This window comes from Amia ocellicauda, chromosome 19, assembly GCF_036373705.1.
Source record: "Amia ocellicauda isolate fAmiCal2 chromosome 19, fAmiCal2.hap1, whole genome shotgun sequence".
Taxonomy (NCBI): domain Eukaryota; kingdom Metazoa; phylum Chordata; class Actinopteri; order Amiiformes; family Amiidae; genus Amia; species Amia ocellicauda.
Genome location: NC_089868.1, coordinates 22,164,773 through 22,185,113, shown reverse-complemented (window position 1 = coordinate 22,185,113; position 20,341 = coordinate 22,164,773). Strand labels below are relative to the sequence as shown.

The following is a 20,341-nucleotide window of genomic DNA, read 5'->3' as shown; positions in this document are numbered from 1 at the left end:
TATTTAATCTGTAGTTGGAGTCAAACACAAGTAAAAAATGTGTGGAGTTGTTCTTTGTCCACATAAATATCTTCTGCTTTGCATCTGATAACAACATTTGCATTTCTGTGCTACTATTAATTTCTATTGTTAACACTTTTGCTCTTTTAACTCACATTTTCTGTCACCTCACAACTGTAGTGAGCAACAGCATTGTCTTGCATTGTGTGAATGCAATTCACAATTTCAAATTCTGTTGGACTTCTTACTGATGATGTGTAATGACTTTTCTAGAAATCACATTATCATTGGCATTTGTGGCCTTTCAGCTCTAATGGAGATTTCTTACCTATTTCAATATTTAGTTTGCAACCCCCCACACACTGTTTAATAAATAATTGTTAATGGTTTACAACTTACTTTTCATGCTCTATCAAATCTTATTTTCATTTTATAATAAATTCATTTTTTGTAATAAAATAACTGTAATTTTGCTTAAATTTTTTTGAAAATATGTGCCTTGTGTTATAGAAGTGATCAAAGCTTTTCTGTATGTGTGAGTTATTTATGTTCTATTATGTTGGTGTTTATTTTTAGAAATTATCTGTGATCTTCCAGTTATTGCAAATTTTAACAAGTAGACAACACTCAGTTTCCATCTGAAACCCATTACTTTATCTATGAGCATCAAAATGTTTGTATCTTTGCTGAGGATGAGATCATTCAGAGCGTTAAATATATTGTCAGAATCAACTGGTCTTTGTATTGGTTATAGCAATGGCTATGGCTTGCATTTGTCAAGAGAATTCCTTGAATTGTTTGAGCAACAACTGACTGCAAGACTCATCCATGCGACGGCCTGCAGACCTACATGTGCAGTAACAGTTGGGACATCAACCTAGAACTGAACTGGAGAAGGCGATCATTGTTTAGGCTGCATTTGCCTGTATTCACTATTATAAAACAAATATGTATTTATATACAAATTCATGTCTATTAAGTGTTATTTCTTCTCTTCAGTTCAAGAAGGGATGTGTAAGAAACCTGATCTACGTAATGGATTTTGGACACAAGAGAAAGAGGTTTATGACCAAGGAGAAACTTTATATTATGCTTGCAACCCTGGATATAAACCTGTAGCAGAAGGGTGGTGGGGAACTCTAACATGTTCCAATGGCGCATGGTCGGATACTCCAGAATGCATTCGTAAGCCATTTTTATTTTCTGCTAGTGGTACTGGTGAATATGATGGTAAACTATACCAATTTGCAATGACATACCGTGCCTTTTGGACAGGGGGCTTCACTAATACTCCGCCTCACACCCATACAATCACACATCACACACCCCCCAGCAGTGCACATGCATTAGGACTGTGCTATACCTCAATAAAGTAAGATTTAATTCAAGTACCCAAAAACAAACACTCAGGACAATCTCTACACTTGCACAGCAAACCACACATCACTCACGCTCATACCTAGAAGTCATATTTAATATCCACGGATAAAGCAAGACACAAGAATAATTAATCTGTTTTCAGTTATAACCTAATTCAGTAAATATTGAAGAAAAATATGTAACCGCAACAATAGTTTTGTTCATTGCTCAGACAACCCAAACACATCTATATGACAAAAAATATCAAATTTAGATAAAAATAAAATGCTGCAGGTTGTCATTTATAACCACCGTAACATTCACTAGATAATCTGAAGATTAAATCCATCCGATGGACCTTTTGAACAAGGAGATCTAACAAAATGTTTCCTTTGGCTTTCGACTCCATGAGAAGCTCCCTCTGGATACCAAATACAGATAAAGCTGATACCCGGGGCTTGTCCTGTTGTATTCCTCAAGTACTTCTTACTCTATTTCATGGTCAGAAATGTCAATTCAACAGATTCCCTGGTCACAGGTATCGTCAAAACTAAAGAAGTCACTAAAGTCGGTTCAGGCTAACATGAAGGCCTTTTCCCTGTAGTTCTGTTCTAAGCCGCAACATATCAAAGAAAGACTTGTATGCTTCCTCCCAGGTTGTGAAGACCTGTTTGACCGTACATAGTAATGCAATATTTATGACCAAATAAAAACATGGAATATATAATATTCACAATAATGACAACAATGATTTAGCCATCATTTATGAAGGCATTAAGATTAATGAATATATTAATTAATAAATAGACACTCTGTTCTAAGTATCACTGTCTAAATCATTTTGACTAAATCATTTTTGATTTTGTCTTTTAAACAGTAAAGGGAGGAACATGTGGCATTCCACCTCATGTAGAACATGCAGTAATTACATCACAGTTTCAGAGATATTATCCTCTGAATGCAGATGTGTCATACAGATGTGAAGGCTCATATAAAATGGGTGGACATGAACGCATTTACTGCAGTGACAGAGGCTGGAGCGATAGTCCGAAATGCCAAAGTGAGTAGAGCTTTGTGTCATTCTTCTTTCATGAATTTGCTGGGATGGTACTCTAAAACACAGGAGTGTCGGGGAGAACCAAAAAAAAAAAAAAAAAAAAACCAGAATACGTAATTAGGCTCGAATATATCTTAGGTGTATAAAACTGCATGAATAGGTTGTGTATTTTACATTCAGATCAGCTAAACTAGATTTTGTTAAATAAAGGAAAAAAGCTTTTCTCAGTCACACTTGTCATTATGTCAACAAACAATATCTTATAATAATAATAATATAACAAACTCAGTTAAACCAGAAAATATATAATCTACATTTCATCTTATGCACTTCTGGAATTTTTAAACTGTACTTGTATAATCCTTTATCTGAGTTCTGTATTGTAATATTGCACTTTTGTTTTGCTCATGGAACCTGTAAGTCACCCTTGATGAGGGCATCTGCAAAGAAATCAATAATAACATACATGTATTGTTCCGAATATACATAAAGAAGGGGCACTAGACCATAATGTCTCAAAAGAGAAATGGATAATAGTGATCTGTAAACAGTAAATATGTTCAGTTCTTACAGTACATGCAAGTGGTAACATGAAGATGTGGAATTGCTTTGCTGGGTGTTGTTGTTTAGAGAATACAATATTTCTCAGGTCTATATTGTCTGCTAGTTGGTTTGGTAAAGCTGTCGAGCAGGACAGGCCTTCTTCTACATTACAGACATTAAATCAGATGGTCAGAGAAACAGGTGACAACCTTTTCATTTTGAGAGTTCTGGAGGGAGAGTTTGCAGTAAAATGTCAGCAAAACATATCAAGTATTGTATTTTCTCTTTTTTAAGTAAAATTGTAGTCAAATTGTATGGTAAACATGGAGTGTATTTAAATACAACAAATAGAGAACTCAACAGGAGATGATGACCTCAATTAAACCCCAGAACTACATACATTTTTTATAAAATACATGAAACACAGAATAAAAATATGAGTATGGCTTAAACACATTACATTTCATAATATATTTATACTGTTTATAATCAGAGACACACTGTGACCCTCCAAGATATATCCCAAATTCATCATTTCTGGAAAACAATGTGGACAGAGATTTTTCAGATGGAGAGGCAATATATCTGTAAAGATTCATTCAGGTTTTTAAGTGAATCCTCCTCAGCTTTGTGTGTAGAAGGAACTTGGCAATATCCCACCTGTGTTCATAAGTTAATCTTCTTTCTATAGTGGCATTCTTGTCATTTTTTATTTTTAACTAAGATTATTTTTTGAGAATAACATGAACTGACAAAAAACTCAGCATGAAAACTGAAAATAGTGCACAATTGGACGCTCTGTAAAGATACTTCAGTAAGAGGGTTGTTGTTACTTTCTTTGCTGGGAAACCCAATACTTCGGTAGTGGACAAGGTATCTAGAGTGTCTTGTTAGTTTTTATAAACAGTGTAATAAAATATGCTGCAAAATAATGATTGTTCTCACACATTTTTTATACAGAACAGGATTACTGTGACCCCCCACCTAAACCGGCAGGGGGATATGTATCACCTGCAGAAGAGAGATACCACAGTCACGATGTGGTTACCTATCATTGTTATGAGCCATATGAATTAAGTGGAGACAGAACAGCAGTTTGCAGCCATGGGAACTGGACGGCAGTATCAGAGTGTGTTAGTAAGTTCAAATCAGCAGCATCACTGTCATGAATTTGCATTTAATTCAAGAAAGAAAGCCTTTATCCCAAAGTCCCTCCTGGTATCGAATTGAAAGCTTTCCACACCTTTGAACATATATAATTGTTAAAGTTATTGAGTGTGAATTGCTAAGGCTTTCATGTGGTTTTCAAATTATCATAAATGTGAAATATAACCTTAATGATCCTTTCTTTATTTTTAGGGAAAACTGAAAATGGGGCATCTGGTAAGTCCTGCATTTTAAATCCAAAAACTAAATTACTTTTTCTTTTCATAACAAAACCATGGTTGATTGAATTCATATTTTTAATTAGATTCTAGGCAGTATTACAGTATAAAAAGATCTTCATTATCATTTGTCTTCTTAATATAAGGTTGTAAATCAACATGCAATTACACAATTAACTATCACTGTTTATTTTAATCACATCAACACATATTGATGTTTTAAAGCATGAATAAAATGAAAGATGTTTTCCAGATGTTAAGTGTGGACCACCACCAGCTGTAGAAAATGGGGATATCAAAGAGACACCAAAAGAAATCTACAGCCATGGTGAAAAAGTTACATATATATGTTTTAGATCTTTTGCATTAACTGGAAGTGAAGTAGTAACATGTTCCCGGGGTAAATGGACAACACCTCCTACATGTAAGAGTAAGTAATTTAAATACATGTATGTTGTGCTTCTTGCAAGAAAGAAAATATACATATCAAGTAAGCAGTTCAACTTTTATGAGGACTTTGACGCATTATTCGCTTAAAATAACTCATGTTTTCTTAATTCTGATAGGCATTCAAGAGGCATAGTTTAAATGATGTCACACTAAAATATCAAAGATCCCATGGAATATCCGTCTTACCTGAAACGGTGCATTGTGGGATTGCAAGAAGTTCTGGTGGTGCATTTCTCTATATTTGTATAGCGGAAAAAAATGCCTCACTTCATATTACAGCTTTCTCTTTAAAAAACTATTGCATTTTTTTAAACTATTTTTAACATGATGCACCTGAATTGTATTAAGAGACACCCCTTCATAGCGTGTATGTGTTATTATTTCAACCAGCAATGTTATCACATTAAGCCGGCAACGAGACACAGCACTTGGGTGATAAAGTGTTCTTGTCAGGTGAAAACATTGCTGGTTGAAATAATAACTGGTTTATGTTAAGGAGGGGTGTCTTTAACACAATCCAAGTGCAGCGTGATTACAAATGAAATTGTTCTTAAAACAGAAAGCTTGGCATATGAAAAGAGGCAGGGACTCCTTTCAGTCCCTTAATGCATCACACCTCAAAGTTTGGAGAAAAGAGGGGATATACTATCTTGTTTATATAGAAACAAGATCTCTGATTAGTGAGGTTTTCTGATGGGAAATGCTTGCTGTTAAATGCATCCAAACAACATAAGCCTTTTGAGAAAATTAATGCTTTTAATTTTATTGTTCATTAGAGCCCTGTGTTATAACACCACCGATAGACCCGAAGTATAACCTTCACAGTCCAGGGGAAATAATATATGTTAAACATGGAGAGACACACTATTTTCCATGCAGAAATGGTTATTACTTCTACAAAAATAGACGTTACTTATACGGTGGAACAATGGAGTGTCGTAATGGAAAAATTGATTACCCAACATGTAAGTATGACACATAAGTATGGATTTTGGCTCATGACATGTTTTTCACTTCTGTCTCTTCTGTTGAACTCTTGTGATCATTTGATTTCATATATACCATGCACACAGTCATGTTAACCAATTAACGTCAAAAATAAATAAGATGTCAGATGCCTTTTACTGTTGTCTAACCCTTAGGCTTTTAAGTTATATGGAAAATAATACTATTTTAAACAGTAAAGTTGAGAAGAGAGCTCTAGGACTTGGGCCCATTTATCTAGTTTTATCATGTTATTTTTTATCAGTTCTTATGTTTGTTCTTCATTTTAGAACTCTTGGTTTGAATAAAGGACTACATTAAATAAAATGTAACCTGTCCAGTAGTAGCAAACTATAAACCTATAGCTAATAGGGGACATTAATTGTGTTATTGAAACAAAGAAGTATCTAAAATACAATAAAGCCTCAACTAAGTCTGTGGTTTTCTGTATTTTCATAATATGTTGTTTTCTCCAATGATGTGCTGTAGGTCAATACTATTGATGATTCTTACATGGGAGAAAAGCAGGATTGGTGAGTTGTCAGTTTGTCAGTGCTAATATTACATGAGTGTCTTTATTTTTTTGTTGCGTTTCAATCCTTTTTCCAACCTGTGGATACTGTGTGACTGAGACATTAACCTCTGCACACTGAAAAATCTGTATGGAAAGTTCATGATGCAACTTCACAGAAACACATTTTATGAATCATGAGTTTTGTACTGATCATTGGAGAACACTGTTTTGCCAATCATAATAACCATCATCAGCAGCAGCAATTTTTCAGACAGGACAGAACAAAACCCTTTTCCCTCAGGATGAACCTGGCGGCCATGTAGGAGCCGCCAACAAGGAAAAGACAAAGTGGCCCATCTGCAGGGTTGACCAATCATAGGATGAATGTGTGGAGTCTCCTTTCAGCAACATACCCTCAGCTCCCACAAATGGTTGCATATTAGGCCCTTCATTGTCATTATATAAATCTGTAATCAGCAAAGATAATACCATAATATTTAAACTGAAATACTCTACTCTCTATTTTTATAGAAACATTGAAATCTTTTCCGTAGTGGTAGTGGTGAATCACAAAAGCTTTGTTTTTGACAGAAGCAGCCGCTTATTTCTCTTCATGTGAAAACTGGTGAGAGTCGCACTCCCTGAATGCTGTCTTGTGTGCTCTTCTTCTTCACCAGGTGTACAGGGATGAGAATAAGGATGCAGAGACGCTACACTGAAGACCAACAATACAATACATATATTCCGCTGTTCTTGATTTTGTCCTTGTTTTGCAAATAAAGAGGTCATTCTAAAAAATCAAATATGTTTCAAAATGTGATCAGCAAATTATGTTCCTGTTCATACATTTTATTCAAATGTGGAAGCTCAATTCTTTGTATCCTTTTAGGATGTCCATTAATGTTGCAACACTGTCAGTGTCAAAAGTCACAATCATAGCAGCACCTTGGAGATCGAACACAGCTTCCTGTCTAGATTCCCCTACAGCAAAAGTGCAGGGAGGGGAGAAGGATCCCTGTCAAACCACTAATTATGAGGGATAGTAAGTGGGTTTGTCAGTATTTGTCCATGGAGTTTCCCTTTAACCTATAGTTCCAGAAAACAATACATTCTAATTATTAGCATAGATGGTGCAAACTGGTGTCAGTATTAATGTCATTGGTTCCTAACAATTCTAAGGTGATAAGATTGGAAGAAGATTATGTTAAGGCTTAGTTATAGTAAGTATTGTTGTAACAAGTAGTGTTAGTACAGAGTTACACAAAGCTTGTACAGTTTGAGATCCATTGGGTAAATGTAAAGATTTCTATGATCTGTGAATGTTCAGTTTAGGGTAAAGATGCATAAAGATTATTTTTATTTTTTTATGGACTGTTTATGTACCTTATTGCATTCTGAACATTTTTCATATAATTACTAATCAATAATGAATACATAATTCAGCCTAGAGAAAACGAAATACTAAAGTTGATTGAACTATGTTATAACATTGGGTTTATAAACTTTGGACTGCCACATTATTGATTTCAGTTCAAGGTCTCAGTCACCCTGCCAGTAATTTGTGTATTAAGACTAATAAAAAGAGGTTGGTGTTATTTATTTTCTGAATATAATAATGAAAAGCATGGACAGGGCCATTAATTCCCTTAGCATAAAATGGGCATGTTATTTATATATAATACAAAAAACATGTTTTTTTCCCACAGATTTTTACATGAATAATAAGAGCTTCACTTACTAGACACGCCACTTACTTCAGTACTTTTTGTTGTTGTTAAAGTTGCTACGTTTGTAAGGCAATCTGGCAATATGAGTAAAGCCAATTGCTTTGATTTCTGATGTATTATTTTACACACTAAAACAGGAAGGATAGTTACATATGGCACAGTTAGTTGCAGCTATACAATGGTACTGATTGTGAGTGGCATATTAATTAATAATCATTGTTGTTGGCATTAAAATAAAATTGCTATATATAAAATATGAACTGGCTACTTTGCAGGTATAAAGAAAAAATATATGATTTATCTATCATGCCTTGTATTTAGGGTTTTGTAAGTTTATTATGATATATGATTACTGCATTTTCAGTGGAATGTAAACTTGCAAAGAACTAAAGCAAAATTATCATTTTGAAAGCACTGGTCACATAAATAAGACATTGGTGTCTGGTGAAATGTATTTACATAAGGTATTGAGTCAGAGAAACAAACAACTGCTTAGACACACGGAGACATGCACAAAAAATAAACATAACAAGACAGTAGAAAATAATTAACCAGCAGGAATATATTTGACTTCTTTCAGCAGGAATCCATTTTGCCAGTTTGATCAGCACAGACACACATCTACTAAAATGAGAAAAACACATTTAGCTTTGCTTTTCGTATTGTGGAGTTGTGCTGATGTTTTAACAAAAACGTCAGGTAAGGAACTGTATTAATTATATTATTGTTAAAATGTATTCATTTGTTTATTGAGCTAATTTTGTCATATTTGGTGTGAGGTCCAATTAAGAACAAAATATACAGTTTTCGTAGAGTAGTATTCAGTACACCTTTAAATGTCTGGATTTCTTAGCAGACACCTTATCCAGGGTGACTTACAATTGTTATAATATATCACATTGTTCTAAATTAACATCACTGAGTATACTTGTTTGTCCTTTTTGAAATATTTCAGGTTAATTCTAATATATAGGCATACTTGAGATAGTGTTGCTTTTGAGAAAAAAGTCCTGTGTACATAAAATGACTATTAGTGTTTCTTTTTAACCAAATCTGTCCTGTAGCGTGCTCATACTTGCCGAATGTAGAAAATGCATACATTTCTACTGCCTCACAGAAGGACAGTTACACACATGGAGATGTCTTGTACTTCACCTGCCACAGTGGATTCGTTTCACGAGGAAGGATCAGTTACAGATGTGATCATCAGTCCTGGTTATTAAATCATCCTGGGAAATGTGAACGTAAGTCAATCTTCCTCCCTCTCCTTGCATCTATATGGACACACACATGCACACGCACACGCACACTCACACACACACACACACACACACACACATATATATATATATATATATATATATATATATAAACAGACACATAATGCTTAATTCCTCCTGAAAAGTGATTACATTAAAAGCATGTATACTTGCATGCCTTTGGTGTGTCATAGAATAAAGCAAAGAGGCTGTGAAAAGAGATGAATTATTGCTCATTCTACAAAGATATTCTAAAATGGCCTGGACACATTTGTTGGTACCCCTTAAAAAAGATAATAAATAATTGGATTATAGCAATATAATAAGCGATTAATTTCTTTAATTAGTATCACACGTCTCCAATCAGGGTGCCTTGAATCTGTGCAGGGGACAATGAAATCTCAAGACTATCAAGGCATTCTGGAGCGAAACTTACTGCTCAGTTTCAGAAAGCTGTCTCAGTCACAGGTCATGGGTCCTCCAACAGGATAATGACCCAAAACACACAACTAAAAGCTCCCAAAAGTGGATAAGAACAAAACATTGGACTGTTCTGAAGTGGCCTTCTATGACTCCTGATCTGAGTCCTATTGAACATCTATGGAAAGAGCTGAAACTTGCAGTCTGGAGAAGCACCCATCAAACCTGAGACAGCTGGAGCAGTTTGCACAGGAACAGTGGGCCAATCTACCTGTTCACAGGTGCAGAAGTCTCACTGAGAGCTACAGAAAATGTTTGATTGCAGTGATTGTGCATTATTTGTTTTTTGTGGAGGGGTACCAACAAATTTGACCACGTCTGTATAAACACATGGATGGATAGATATATGCCATGGTTTTCCCAAATTTCATTTTAAAATGTATATTAACCATGTGGTTTCATTTTCATCTAGGAAAATTATGTGGACATCCTGGGGACATACTAAATGGTCAGTTTAATTTAGAACAAGGGAAAGAGTTTGTGTTTGGAGCAGAAGTGAAATATTCCTGCATTGAAGGGTATGTTATTATGCATTTTTACACATAAATAAAGGTTTTGTTAATACAGATGGGTTAATTCCTTCAATTTTGCACAATGTGCCTTATGTGTAGCTTAATCTAGGAAAATCGGCATGTGTTATACATTTGGAACCAAAATAATAGTTTACAGAAAGGCATCTTACATTAAGTATATGTCCGGGGTATATTAGAGGAGGACAATATTTTAATGGAATTATTTCTTTAGCTACAAGATGGCAAGTCAAAGGGATACAAGAAAATGTGAAGCCAATGGATGGAGTCATTCTGTCCCTCACTGCGAAGGTAATATTTTTATTTTTGGTTTTGTTTAACAATGTATTTCAATACAATATACAATAAATGAGGTTAACTACACTACGTATTTCCAAAAGTAAGTTGAGAATTGTATATCTTAAAAGTTGTAGCCTACTTTTCCATAGTTTGATAAAACAAAATATATAAAAAAATTCTGCCTCAGTTTAGGCTTTGAAGAATCTTCACTTTTAAATGTAGAAGGAAAGAAAAGCTGTCCTAAGCTGATTTCAAGGAATATCATAACTTTCTTTTCTCCTAGTGGTGAAGTGCATGCCTGAACAAACAGGAGATAATATCATTGTTACTGGGATGCCAGAAAATGTGGATCAACTTCCATATGGAAGTGCTTTGCAGTTTGAATGCACCTCCTCAAATTATAAGATCCATGGCAACTCGGAAATCTTTTGCACATCAAATGGGACGTGGAGCAGCCCGTTTCCTACATGTGAGGGTATGGTACTTTCAGTACATTGTATTCTCGCATTTAATTTTTGAACTTTGACACAGCAATCAAGTCCTGTACCATCTTCAGTTTCTTCTTCAACTTTCACTCTCACTCTCCTGCTTTATCGAGGGGGGAGCCCATCACAGTGGGATTTATATTTTGGCATGTACTAAGAGAAAATATGTTAATGAAGGGTGTCACATATTGTATATTTTTTTGCCAAACATTGTCCTGATGAGCCCCTATCCAGTCTCGAAAACTTGCTAATTTCAAAAGACTGGGAACACATGGAAGGTATTGATCAATTAAGCAAATAACTTGTTCAATTAATGGCACTCATTGAGAGCTGAAAAGCTGGTTAATTTCCTTTAAACCAAATCGCTAAATAACTTAATTTAACAAATCACCTGCTTAATTAATCATGATTAACTTGTTCCAGGTGTTAAGAAATAGACGATTAAGTGTTACCTATAAAACCTGTGGGATAGGGGCTCTTGGAGGCTGGGTTTGGGCAGCATTTGTTTAGAGCAGTGGTTTTCAAACCAGTCCTGGAGTTCCCCCTGCCCTGCTGGTTTTTGTTCCAACCGAGGATTTAATTCCTTAATTGAATCCTTAATTGACCTAACAAAGCAATATACCATTTGATTACATAATTAAGACCTAGGTTGGAATAAAAACCAGCAGGGCCGGGGGTACTCCAGGACCAGTTTGAAAATCCTGATTTAGAGTATATCCAGGGCTGCAACAACTAACTGATAAAATCGATTACATTGATTATTAAAAATCATTGGCATAGGATGCATCATTGGATCCAGTGTGCATGGAAATGTAAATATTGTGCTACTATGCATACTCTCATTTTAGAAAAAAAATTAACATTGTACCTACACAGTCCAGTATTGAACTGTCGTTAAAGCTATTTGATTAAGAAAAGCCTGTATACACTGACTTTCATGTGTATTCCTTATTTTGTATAATTTATCAAAACCGTTTACCACCTTTCAAACTGAAGAGTAAAACTCCTTTGTGTTTTGAGAACACGTTTTCTATTGGTTTTATAACTCAAATCTGATTGATCTAAGTAGTAATCAACAGATTACTGTGAGATCTGAGCAACATTTGTTCTACTTAAACAGTAAATGTTCAGCTGTCAGTTCCTTTGGCATAGGATTACAAACCAAAACTTAAAAATAATAAAATAATAAAAAACAAAACACACCATCTGGGTGATAGACTGAAAAAAAAAACTTTTGCAATAGCTGGACAAGTTCTGTTTGTGTTACATATTTTTAACTTTATTTAATTATTATTAGTTTTACTAACTTTGGACTAATATGTGGCTCCTCAGTGAAGATATCTATCTGCCTGTGAAATAATTCCTTTTGTTTGCATTCAGAACTGTGTGGAGCCCCACCAGCCGTTGCCAATGCAGATATTGTAGGTTCAAGACGGAGCAGCTACAGAGATGGTGAAAGCATTGAATACAAATGCAGAACTTATTATTATCTTGAAGGTTCAAGGTCTGTAACATGTAACAGGGGACAATGGACCAACCCACCAATATGCAACCGTATGTCTTAAAGTTTTCTCATATTATTCAAATAAAGAACATGCATTTGTACCGATTCAAATAATTAAATCATTAAATTCAATAATTTATGTAGATTTTACATTTGTCTTCGGATTTTTTTTTTTAATTTTAAATATATCAGACATGCTTTCCACAAGGAATAAACAATCTGCAAAACATTGTTTTTGAGAAGTTTTCTAGCTTGCCAAATAAACATTTAGAGATATCTTGAATTGGACCATTACTCTTGAATTAATATGAAGATATCTGAAATTCATTTAAAGAAGAAAAATGCTTTGGGATCACTCAAAATAACTACCTGTATATTTGCTGAGATTACCACCTCCTGTTCACTCATTCAGTTATTCAGGTTATAAATGAACGAGTGAACAGGGAGTGATAATCTATAGTAGTGTAGTAGTAATGTATCAAAATGTATTTTAGACATCTGTAAACATTCAACTACTTTCTAAAGTGCAATGGGATACAATATCAATATACCAAAAACATCAGCGTGAAAATAAATGTTACAAAATGTCTCCTCTAAAGTGAAGATATCACACCCATAAGACAAGTTACTAGAAACAATATACATTGAATTTCTATTTAATATTAAATATCGAATTCATTTGGAGACATCTCAAATGCATGTCAAGATATCTTCAGTTATTTCAATATATTTCAAAATATAATTCACTAAATGTAAATGTAGCTTGTCATTGCATGATAGCTAATGGAATTGCCACTGACTTAATACAATGTGCTGTAAAAATGCAGCAACCAATTAACAGGAGCCATTTGTCATTTCCAGCTAATCCTTTACGTATATTGACATATATTGTATTTGTATATTTGATTTATTTGTTAGGTTTACATGTTGCCCACTATTGCAGTGTCTCACACTGAGGACAGATCTAGCTCACTGTGAGACATTTCATGTTTTGTTTAGGATACATTTCTGGGTGTGGATCAGCACCAATAGTTGAAGATGCAATTATTGTATCAAGCCACAAGGACAGCTACAGTGATGGTGAAAGGATTGAATATGCATGCCCAAGATATTATGAAGTTGAAGGACAAGCAATTGTTAGATGTGACAGAGGACAATGGACCACTCCACCAGGATGCAAGAGTATGTCATAAACCTTTTACATATTGTTCATATTAAGAGAAAGTAACCTGAGTATAATTTCTCAGTTGTTGAAGAACAAGAATAGAAACATAACATTTTGGTTTAATTTCAGTTGTATGTTAAAATCCAATATTCTTTCTATAGGAAATAGCAATGGTATCTTTCTAAAATGATTTTAAGAAAAATGTTTGAGCTGATGAATTTGGCATTGGTTTTATACATTTTGATTTAAAGAGATATAATTCTTCTCCAACCATTAAGGAAAACAAAATTGTGACAATAAAAGTTGATATTTCTATCTAATCCTCTTCATGAACTTCCTAAAATGTAATGCAGCAGTGTGGAGTAGTAGTTATTTATATTTTTTTTCTGTAGGGAATAAGAGTAGTATCTTTATCATGTTTTCAAGACAGTGATCTGAGCTGATTAATTCGTCATTGCTTCTTTACAATTTGCAGTGAAAAGGTATAATTGTTCTGACACTATTAAGGAAAACAGCTATTTATAATTTTACAAACAAAAGTTCCAAATCCATTTGGAATTGAACCCTAGTTTTTTTTATTCTTGTTTTCAATAGAGAAGGACATACATTTAAACTGAATGAAGGACCCAATTGTCTTATGAATGTAATCTAAGTAATATAACTGCATTACTGCATTTGTTTTTCACCAGGTACATTTTTCTTTTTCTTTTTTAGAGCCATGTGTTGTGACAGCGGAGGAAATGCTAAGAAGAAATATTAAATTTAGATGGTCAAATTCAAAACTACCAATGTACTTAACACATAAACAATATTGTGAATTTCTGTGTGTTCAAGGTACACAAACAAGAGATCGTCTTAGATTACAATGTGAAGACGGTAATTTTAATACCCCTACTTGTTTTTAGGTGGGGGGGGAGAAAGTATAATGGACATCACAATAATGACCAAATTCAATAGTAGAAAGATTATTCTTGATCTTGATCTAGTGTGGAAGCACATCAGGTGTTGTGGTTCAAACCAAACAACATTTTTGTACAAATTTCACCTGCAAACATCTACATTCTGTAGTGTATACATATAAAGAGTTATGTACAGTTATACACCATAACTCCCATTTGGCTTCTTGAACTGTTCATATTTTTGCTTTCATGATACTAAGACATCATATCAGTCAATTAGAAAATGAATGATTAAATACCCGTACTTTTCCTTAATTGTAAGAATTTAATTTTGTAATAAAGTGACTGTTCAAAAAGCACTGTTTTTCAAAAAGCAAGTAAAAAATGTCTCAGATAAATAAATATACTTCAGTGATCAATATGTATTCAAATTAAGGATGTGAAGATTTTCACCTGCAACATGAATAAAAATACACTGAGACTGTCAACTCGGTTCTAATCTGCTGATTGAACTACAGACATTGGTAAATCACATTGATACATTCACCAGGAAGAAATATGTAATAGTCCTAGATTCAAATCACACCATATTAATGTTTCTGTAAACTGACCATCGTGTTTGCTATATGAGTAATTTAATATTATTAGTTCAACATATTAATATGGTGGCAATTGTTTTACAAGCAGGCCCTACTTAAAGCAAGGGGCCCATGTGGCTTGGGGGAAATTTGTTACAGTATTATGTATCAGGTCGATTTGCTACTGGTAAGGGTTTAAAAAAAAAACAGATACGACATTTATATATATATATATATATATACAGTGAGGGAAAAAAGTATTTGATCCCCTGCTGATTTTGTACATTTGCCCACTGACAAAGAAATGATCAGTCTATAATTTTAATGGTAGGTGTATTTTAACAGTGAGAGACAGAATAACAACAAAAAAAATCAGAAAAACGCATTTCCAAAAAGTTATAAATTGATTTGCATGTTAATGAGGGAAATAAGTATTTGATCCTCTATAAATCAGCAAGATTTCTGGCTCCCAGGTGTCTTTTATACAGGTAACGAGCTGAGATTAGCAGCACTCTCTTAAAGGGAGTGCTCCTAATCTCAGCTCGTTACCTGTATAAAAGACACCTGTCCACAGAAGCAATCAATCAATCAGATTCCAAACTCTCCACCATGGCCAAGACCAAAGAGCTGTCCAAGGATGTCAGGGACAAGATTGTAGACCTACACAAGGCTGGAATGGGCTACAAGACCATCGCCAAGCAGCTTGGTGAGAAGGTGACAACAGTTGGTGCGATTATTCGCAAATGGAAGAAACACAAAATAACTGTCAGTCTTCCTCGGTCTGGGGCTCCATGCAAGAGCTCACCTCGTGGAGTTTCAATGATCATGAGAACGGTGAGGAATCAGCCCAGAACTACACGGGAGGATCTTGTTAATGATCTCAAGGCAGCTGGGACCATAGTCACCAAGAAAACAATTGGTAACACACTATGCCGTGAAGGACTGAAATCCTGCAGCGCCCGCAAGGTCCCCCTGCTCAAGAAAGCACATGTACAGGCCAGTCTGAAGTTTGCCAGTGATCATCTGAATGATTCAGAGGAGAACTGGGTGAAAGTGTTGTGGTCAGATGAGACCAAAATCGAGCTCTTTGGCATCAACTCAACTAACCGTGTTTGGAGGAGGAGGAATGACCCCAAGAACACCATCCCCACCGTCAAATATGGAGGTGGAAACATTATGCTTTGGGGGTGTTTTTCTGCTAAGGGGACAGGACAACAGGCAACGGTTCGAGTTGCCAAATGTCAGCCTTGAAACCTTAATTACTTGGAGAGGATCTGCAAAGAGGAGTGGGACAAAATGCCTTCTGAGATGTGTGCAAACCTGGTGGCTACAAGTAACGTCTGACCTCTTTGATTGCCAACAAGGGTTTTGCCACCAAGTACTAAGTCGATGGGGTCAAATACTTGTTTCCCTCATTAACATGCAAATCAATGTATAACTTTTTTGAAATGCGTTTTTCTGGATTTTTTTGTTGTTTTTCTGTCTCTCACTGTTAAAATACACCTACCATTAAAATTATAGACTGAGCATTTCTTTGTCAGTGGGCAAACGTACAAAATCAGCAGGGGATCAAATACTTTTTTCCCTCACTGTATATATATATATATATGTGATTGATGCATGGACCATGGAAGGGAGGGGTAACTGGTCCCCATGCAATATGTGAGCCACTCATAATGCGCTGTCTGGAGATTCGAGAAGAAAAAATATCTAAAAAAATCTAGAACCTAAATGAACCTAATAAAAAGAAGCAACATATTAACAGGTGACAACAGGTCAGTACAATGCCTAATAATGATATCTATTCTATTGTCATTTATTAAATATCACATTGCCAAATTATTATTATTATTATTATTATTATTATTATTATTATTATTATTATTATTTCTTGGCAGACACCCATATCCAGGGCGACTTACAACATAAGTGCAAAATTAGGCTCCTTGCGCTGTCACTGCGTTTAGTCCTGCCTTCAAGAAGTAAATTACCCAGACAGGCGTATCATATATGTCCTGCCTCCAAAAGGCAAGTAACCAAACAGACTTCAGAAAGCTTGTGACAGGTTACAGTTTATTTTACAAAACCAGGAAAAGATAGTACTGAGGTTTGGAAAGTTATGCAAGCAGCGATTGGCTGTAAGATCTTCACCCTGAAATCGAAGTAAGACACCGTTTTATATATTTTATACGTTAACATTTTGCATTGAATAAATACTAGCATTAACAACCATACAAATTGCATTACTTGCATTACCATTGTGTTTTGGTTGTTCCAATGTACACTTTTCCAGATCAATTGCGATTATTAACATTAACAGTATAGTATACATTCACTAAAAAACATGATCAGGTGTCTTTTTTGGTATAAAGTCATTAATGTTTCTCCAATCTGGCAAATGTGCAGTTAAGGCTTAGCTAAAGTCGGGTAGGGAGATGGAAACAAAAACAAATTATAATAGTAATTATAAAAATGTATACACATATATGTATATATGTGTATATATACACCGATCAGCCATAACATTATGACCACCTGCCTAATATTGTGTAGGTCCCCCTTTTGCCGCCAAAACAGACCTGACACGTCGAGGCATGGACTCCACTAGACCTCTGAAGGTGTGCTGTGGTATCTGACACCAAGACATTAGCAGCAGATCCTTTAGTCCTGGAAGTTGCAAGGTGGGGCCTCCATGGATCGGACTAGTTTGTCCAGCACATCCCACAGATGCCCGATTGGATTGGACTTTGAACTCGTTGTTGTGTTCCTCAAACCATTCCTGAACCATTTTTGTTTTGTGGCATTGTGCATTATCCTGCTGAAAGAGGCCAATGCCATCAGGGAATACTTTTTCCATGAAACGGTGTTCATGGTCTGCAACAATGCTTAGGTAGGTGGTACGTGTCAAAGTAACATCCACATGAATGGCAGGACCCAAGGTTTCCCAGCAGAACATTGCCCAAAGCATCATACTGCCTTCTTCCCTTCTCTTCCCTCCTTGCCTTCTTCCCATAGTGCATCCTGGTGCCATGTGTTCTCCAGGTAAGCGACGCACACGCACCCGGCCATCCACGTGATGTTAAAGAAAATAGGAGGCCACCTTCTTCCATTTCTTCATGGTCCAGTTCTGATGCTCACGTGCCCATTGTAGGCGCTTTCGGCAGTGGACAGGGGTCAGCATGGGCACCCTGACTGGTCTGCAGTCCAGATTGGAGATGCTCTGACCCAGTCGTCTAGCCATCACAATTTGGCCCTTGTCAAATTCGCTCAGACCCCTTGCACTTGCCCATTTTTCCTGCTTCTAACACATCAACTTTGAGGACAAAATGTTCATTGCTGCCTAATATATCCCACCCACTGACAGGTGCCATGATAATGAGATTATCAGTGTTATTCACTTCACCTGTCAGTGGTCATAACGTTATGGCTGATCGGTGTATGTGCTAGTAATATTAGGCTACATACCTGCCTATTTAACATAATAACATAATATATTCTGACCATCCTGCATAGCATCTTGCATTTGATTATGACAAAAATATATAAGGAAAGAACTGCCCTGGTTAAAGAAGCGTATTGGAGAAATATTATAATGATGATGATGATGATGATGATGATGATGATGATGTTAGGTTGGCTTATGCAGCCTATTATTAGCACAAATTTATTTACTCCATCTCAGAGCACTTGGTAGAAACAGCCGAGAAGTATTGAGGTTGAAAGTGCAAACATTATCCAGGTATCGTTTTCAAGACTGCTGTCGCCAATTAGTTTGTGAGTGAAATAAACAATGGATGCACATTTATGGGAAGCTTGAGGAGCACTAAAGCACTTGAGTATTCTTTTCTTTTTTTTATTTGTATAATTTTACAGGTATTCTGTTGTGTGGAATGGATACAATAGGCTACGTAAGTTGAGTAGCAGCATATGAATTAAGCCTTGACATTAATGGCAATACGTCTCTCTGGCCGATGGGTGATTTACTCTATGCCCCACCTTCTAAAGAAGTGCTACACGGTCCATGCTCATGTTGCTCATTGCTTGTGTTGGTGGTGATGTGATGTGCCATGTAGATCAAATGTTGGTGCTGCATGATTTGTTTACTGGTAACCAAAAAGTGTGGCCTATGCTGTGCCCCGGCATAGAAATTATGTTACTTTGGTTTTCAGTTGGCTTATTTCAATCAGCCTAGTAATATTTTACTATGTTAAATTATTGTTCTCTCTGTGCTTTTACTTCACTCATTTCCATTGATAGTGTATCTGAGAATATAATATTTTGGAGTGTGGAAGCATTATCTTCGGCTTGCTATGCATGGAGATTTCAGACTGTACAATGTCTGTGTATTGCTGTGGACTGGACGCTGTTGGTGGGTGCGATGCTTAGAGGGGGGAGCTAGAAAAACATCATTGCCCCAGGGCCCAATGTGTTTTAATGTGGGACTATTTACAAGCCCAAAAAAATAAAAATAAATTAAAACTTTAAATGTACAGTTTACAAGCCAAGGTTGCATCTGCAACCATTTGAATAACATTAAGATTATCTAATACTTATTTTGTGTTTGTAGAAAAGTCCAATAAATGTCTCTAAAAACAACATCCTTTCACAAACCAAGGGTAACAGGTCACTAACCCACAGAAGCAAGAACTATTAACTGGTGCAATGTCTGTTACCTTGACACTAGTAACTTATGTTATAAAACCAATTTGTGCTGCTCTTTCTCCTCATCCAAATACACAAACAAAACAAAATGTTTCCACAAAAACTGAGAAGCATTTTGTAAACAAGGGACTGAACTTTGAAAGGGCTGTCAGCATGTCAATTTCACAGTTGGGACAGCAGCAACATACAGAGGCAACTCTAAATTGCAAGTCATGGGGAAAGTCTGGAAGCTTGATATGCAACTGTATACAGTAAACAAAAATAATATTTCTAGAAGATTCCTGGAAATGTTATTGAGATGCATAGGGTTCTAAAATACATCTTTATGCATATTCACAAACACTGACATCCAGGAAATGTGTGAAGATTAAATTAAATCTGACATGCCCTGCTGCTTTCAGAAAGAATCTTTTTGTGTGACATCATATGATTTATGCACAGAACATAATGAGTTGAATCTGTGAGAGTAATTAGCTGAGGT

General features: G+C 35.5%; 2 protein-coding genes across 3 annotated transcripts in view; both read left to right on the top strand.

Moving 5' to 3' along the window:
* Positions 1-7,095, top strand: part of LOC136714782 (complement factor H-related protein 1) — a 41,873-nt gene extending 34,778 nt beyond the window's left edge. Inside the window, exons 2-9 of one of the 2 annotated variants that reach the window (XM_066692394.1) lie at positions 1,000-1,185; positions 2,237-2,419; positions 3,920-4,096; positions 4,319-4,342; positions 4,598-4,774; positions 5,571-5,759; positions 6,268-6,311; positions 6,970-7,095. In XM_066692394.1, the coding sequence (XP_066548491.1) occupies positions 1,000-1,185; positions 2,237-2,419; positions 3,920-4,096; positions 4,319-4,342; positions 4,598-4,774; positions 5,571-5,759; positions 6,268-6,281 (950 nt within the window). In that variant the 3' untranslated portion in view covers positions 6,282-6,311; positions 6,970-7,095. The remainder of the gene's footprint in view (positions 1-999; positions 1,186-2,236; positions 2,420-3,919; positions 4,097-4,318; positions 4,343-4,597; positions 4,775-5,570; positions 5,760-6,267; positions 6,312-6,969) is intronic. The other variant, XM_066692393.1, reaches the window with a different exon arrangement.
* Positions 7,096-8,591: 1,496 nt separating this feature from the next.
* On the top strand, positions 8,592-15,108 carry LOC136714784 (complement factor H). Its single transcript, XM_066692397.1, has 8 exons — positions 8,592-8,718; positions 9,084-9,263; positions 10,171-10,276; positions 10,503-10,579; positions 10,851-11,042; positions 12,433-12,606; positions 13,556-13,738; positions 14,436-15,108. Exons 1-8 carry the CDS (start codon positions 8,649-8,651, stop codon positions 14,624-14,626), a joined length of 1,173 nt encoding a protein of 390 aa, XP_066548494.1. The 5' UTR covers positions 8,592-8,648; the 3' UTR covers positions 14,627-15,108.
* Positions 15,109-20,341: the final 5,233 nt, after the last annotated feature.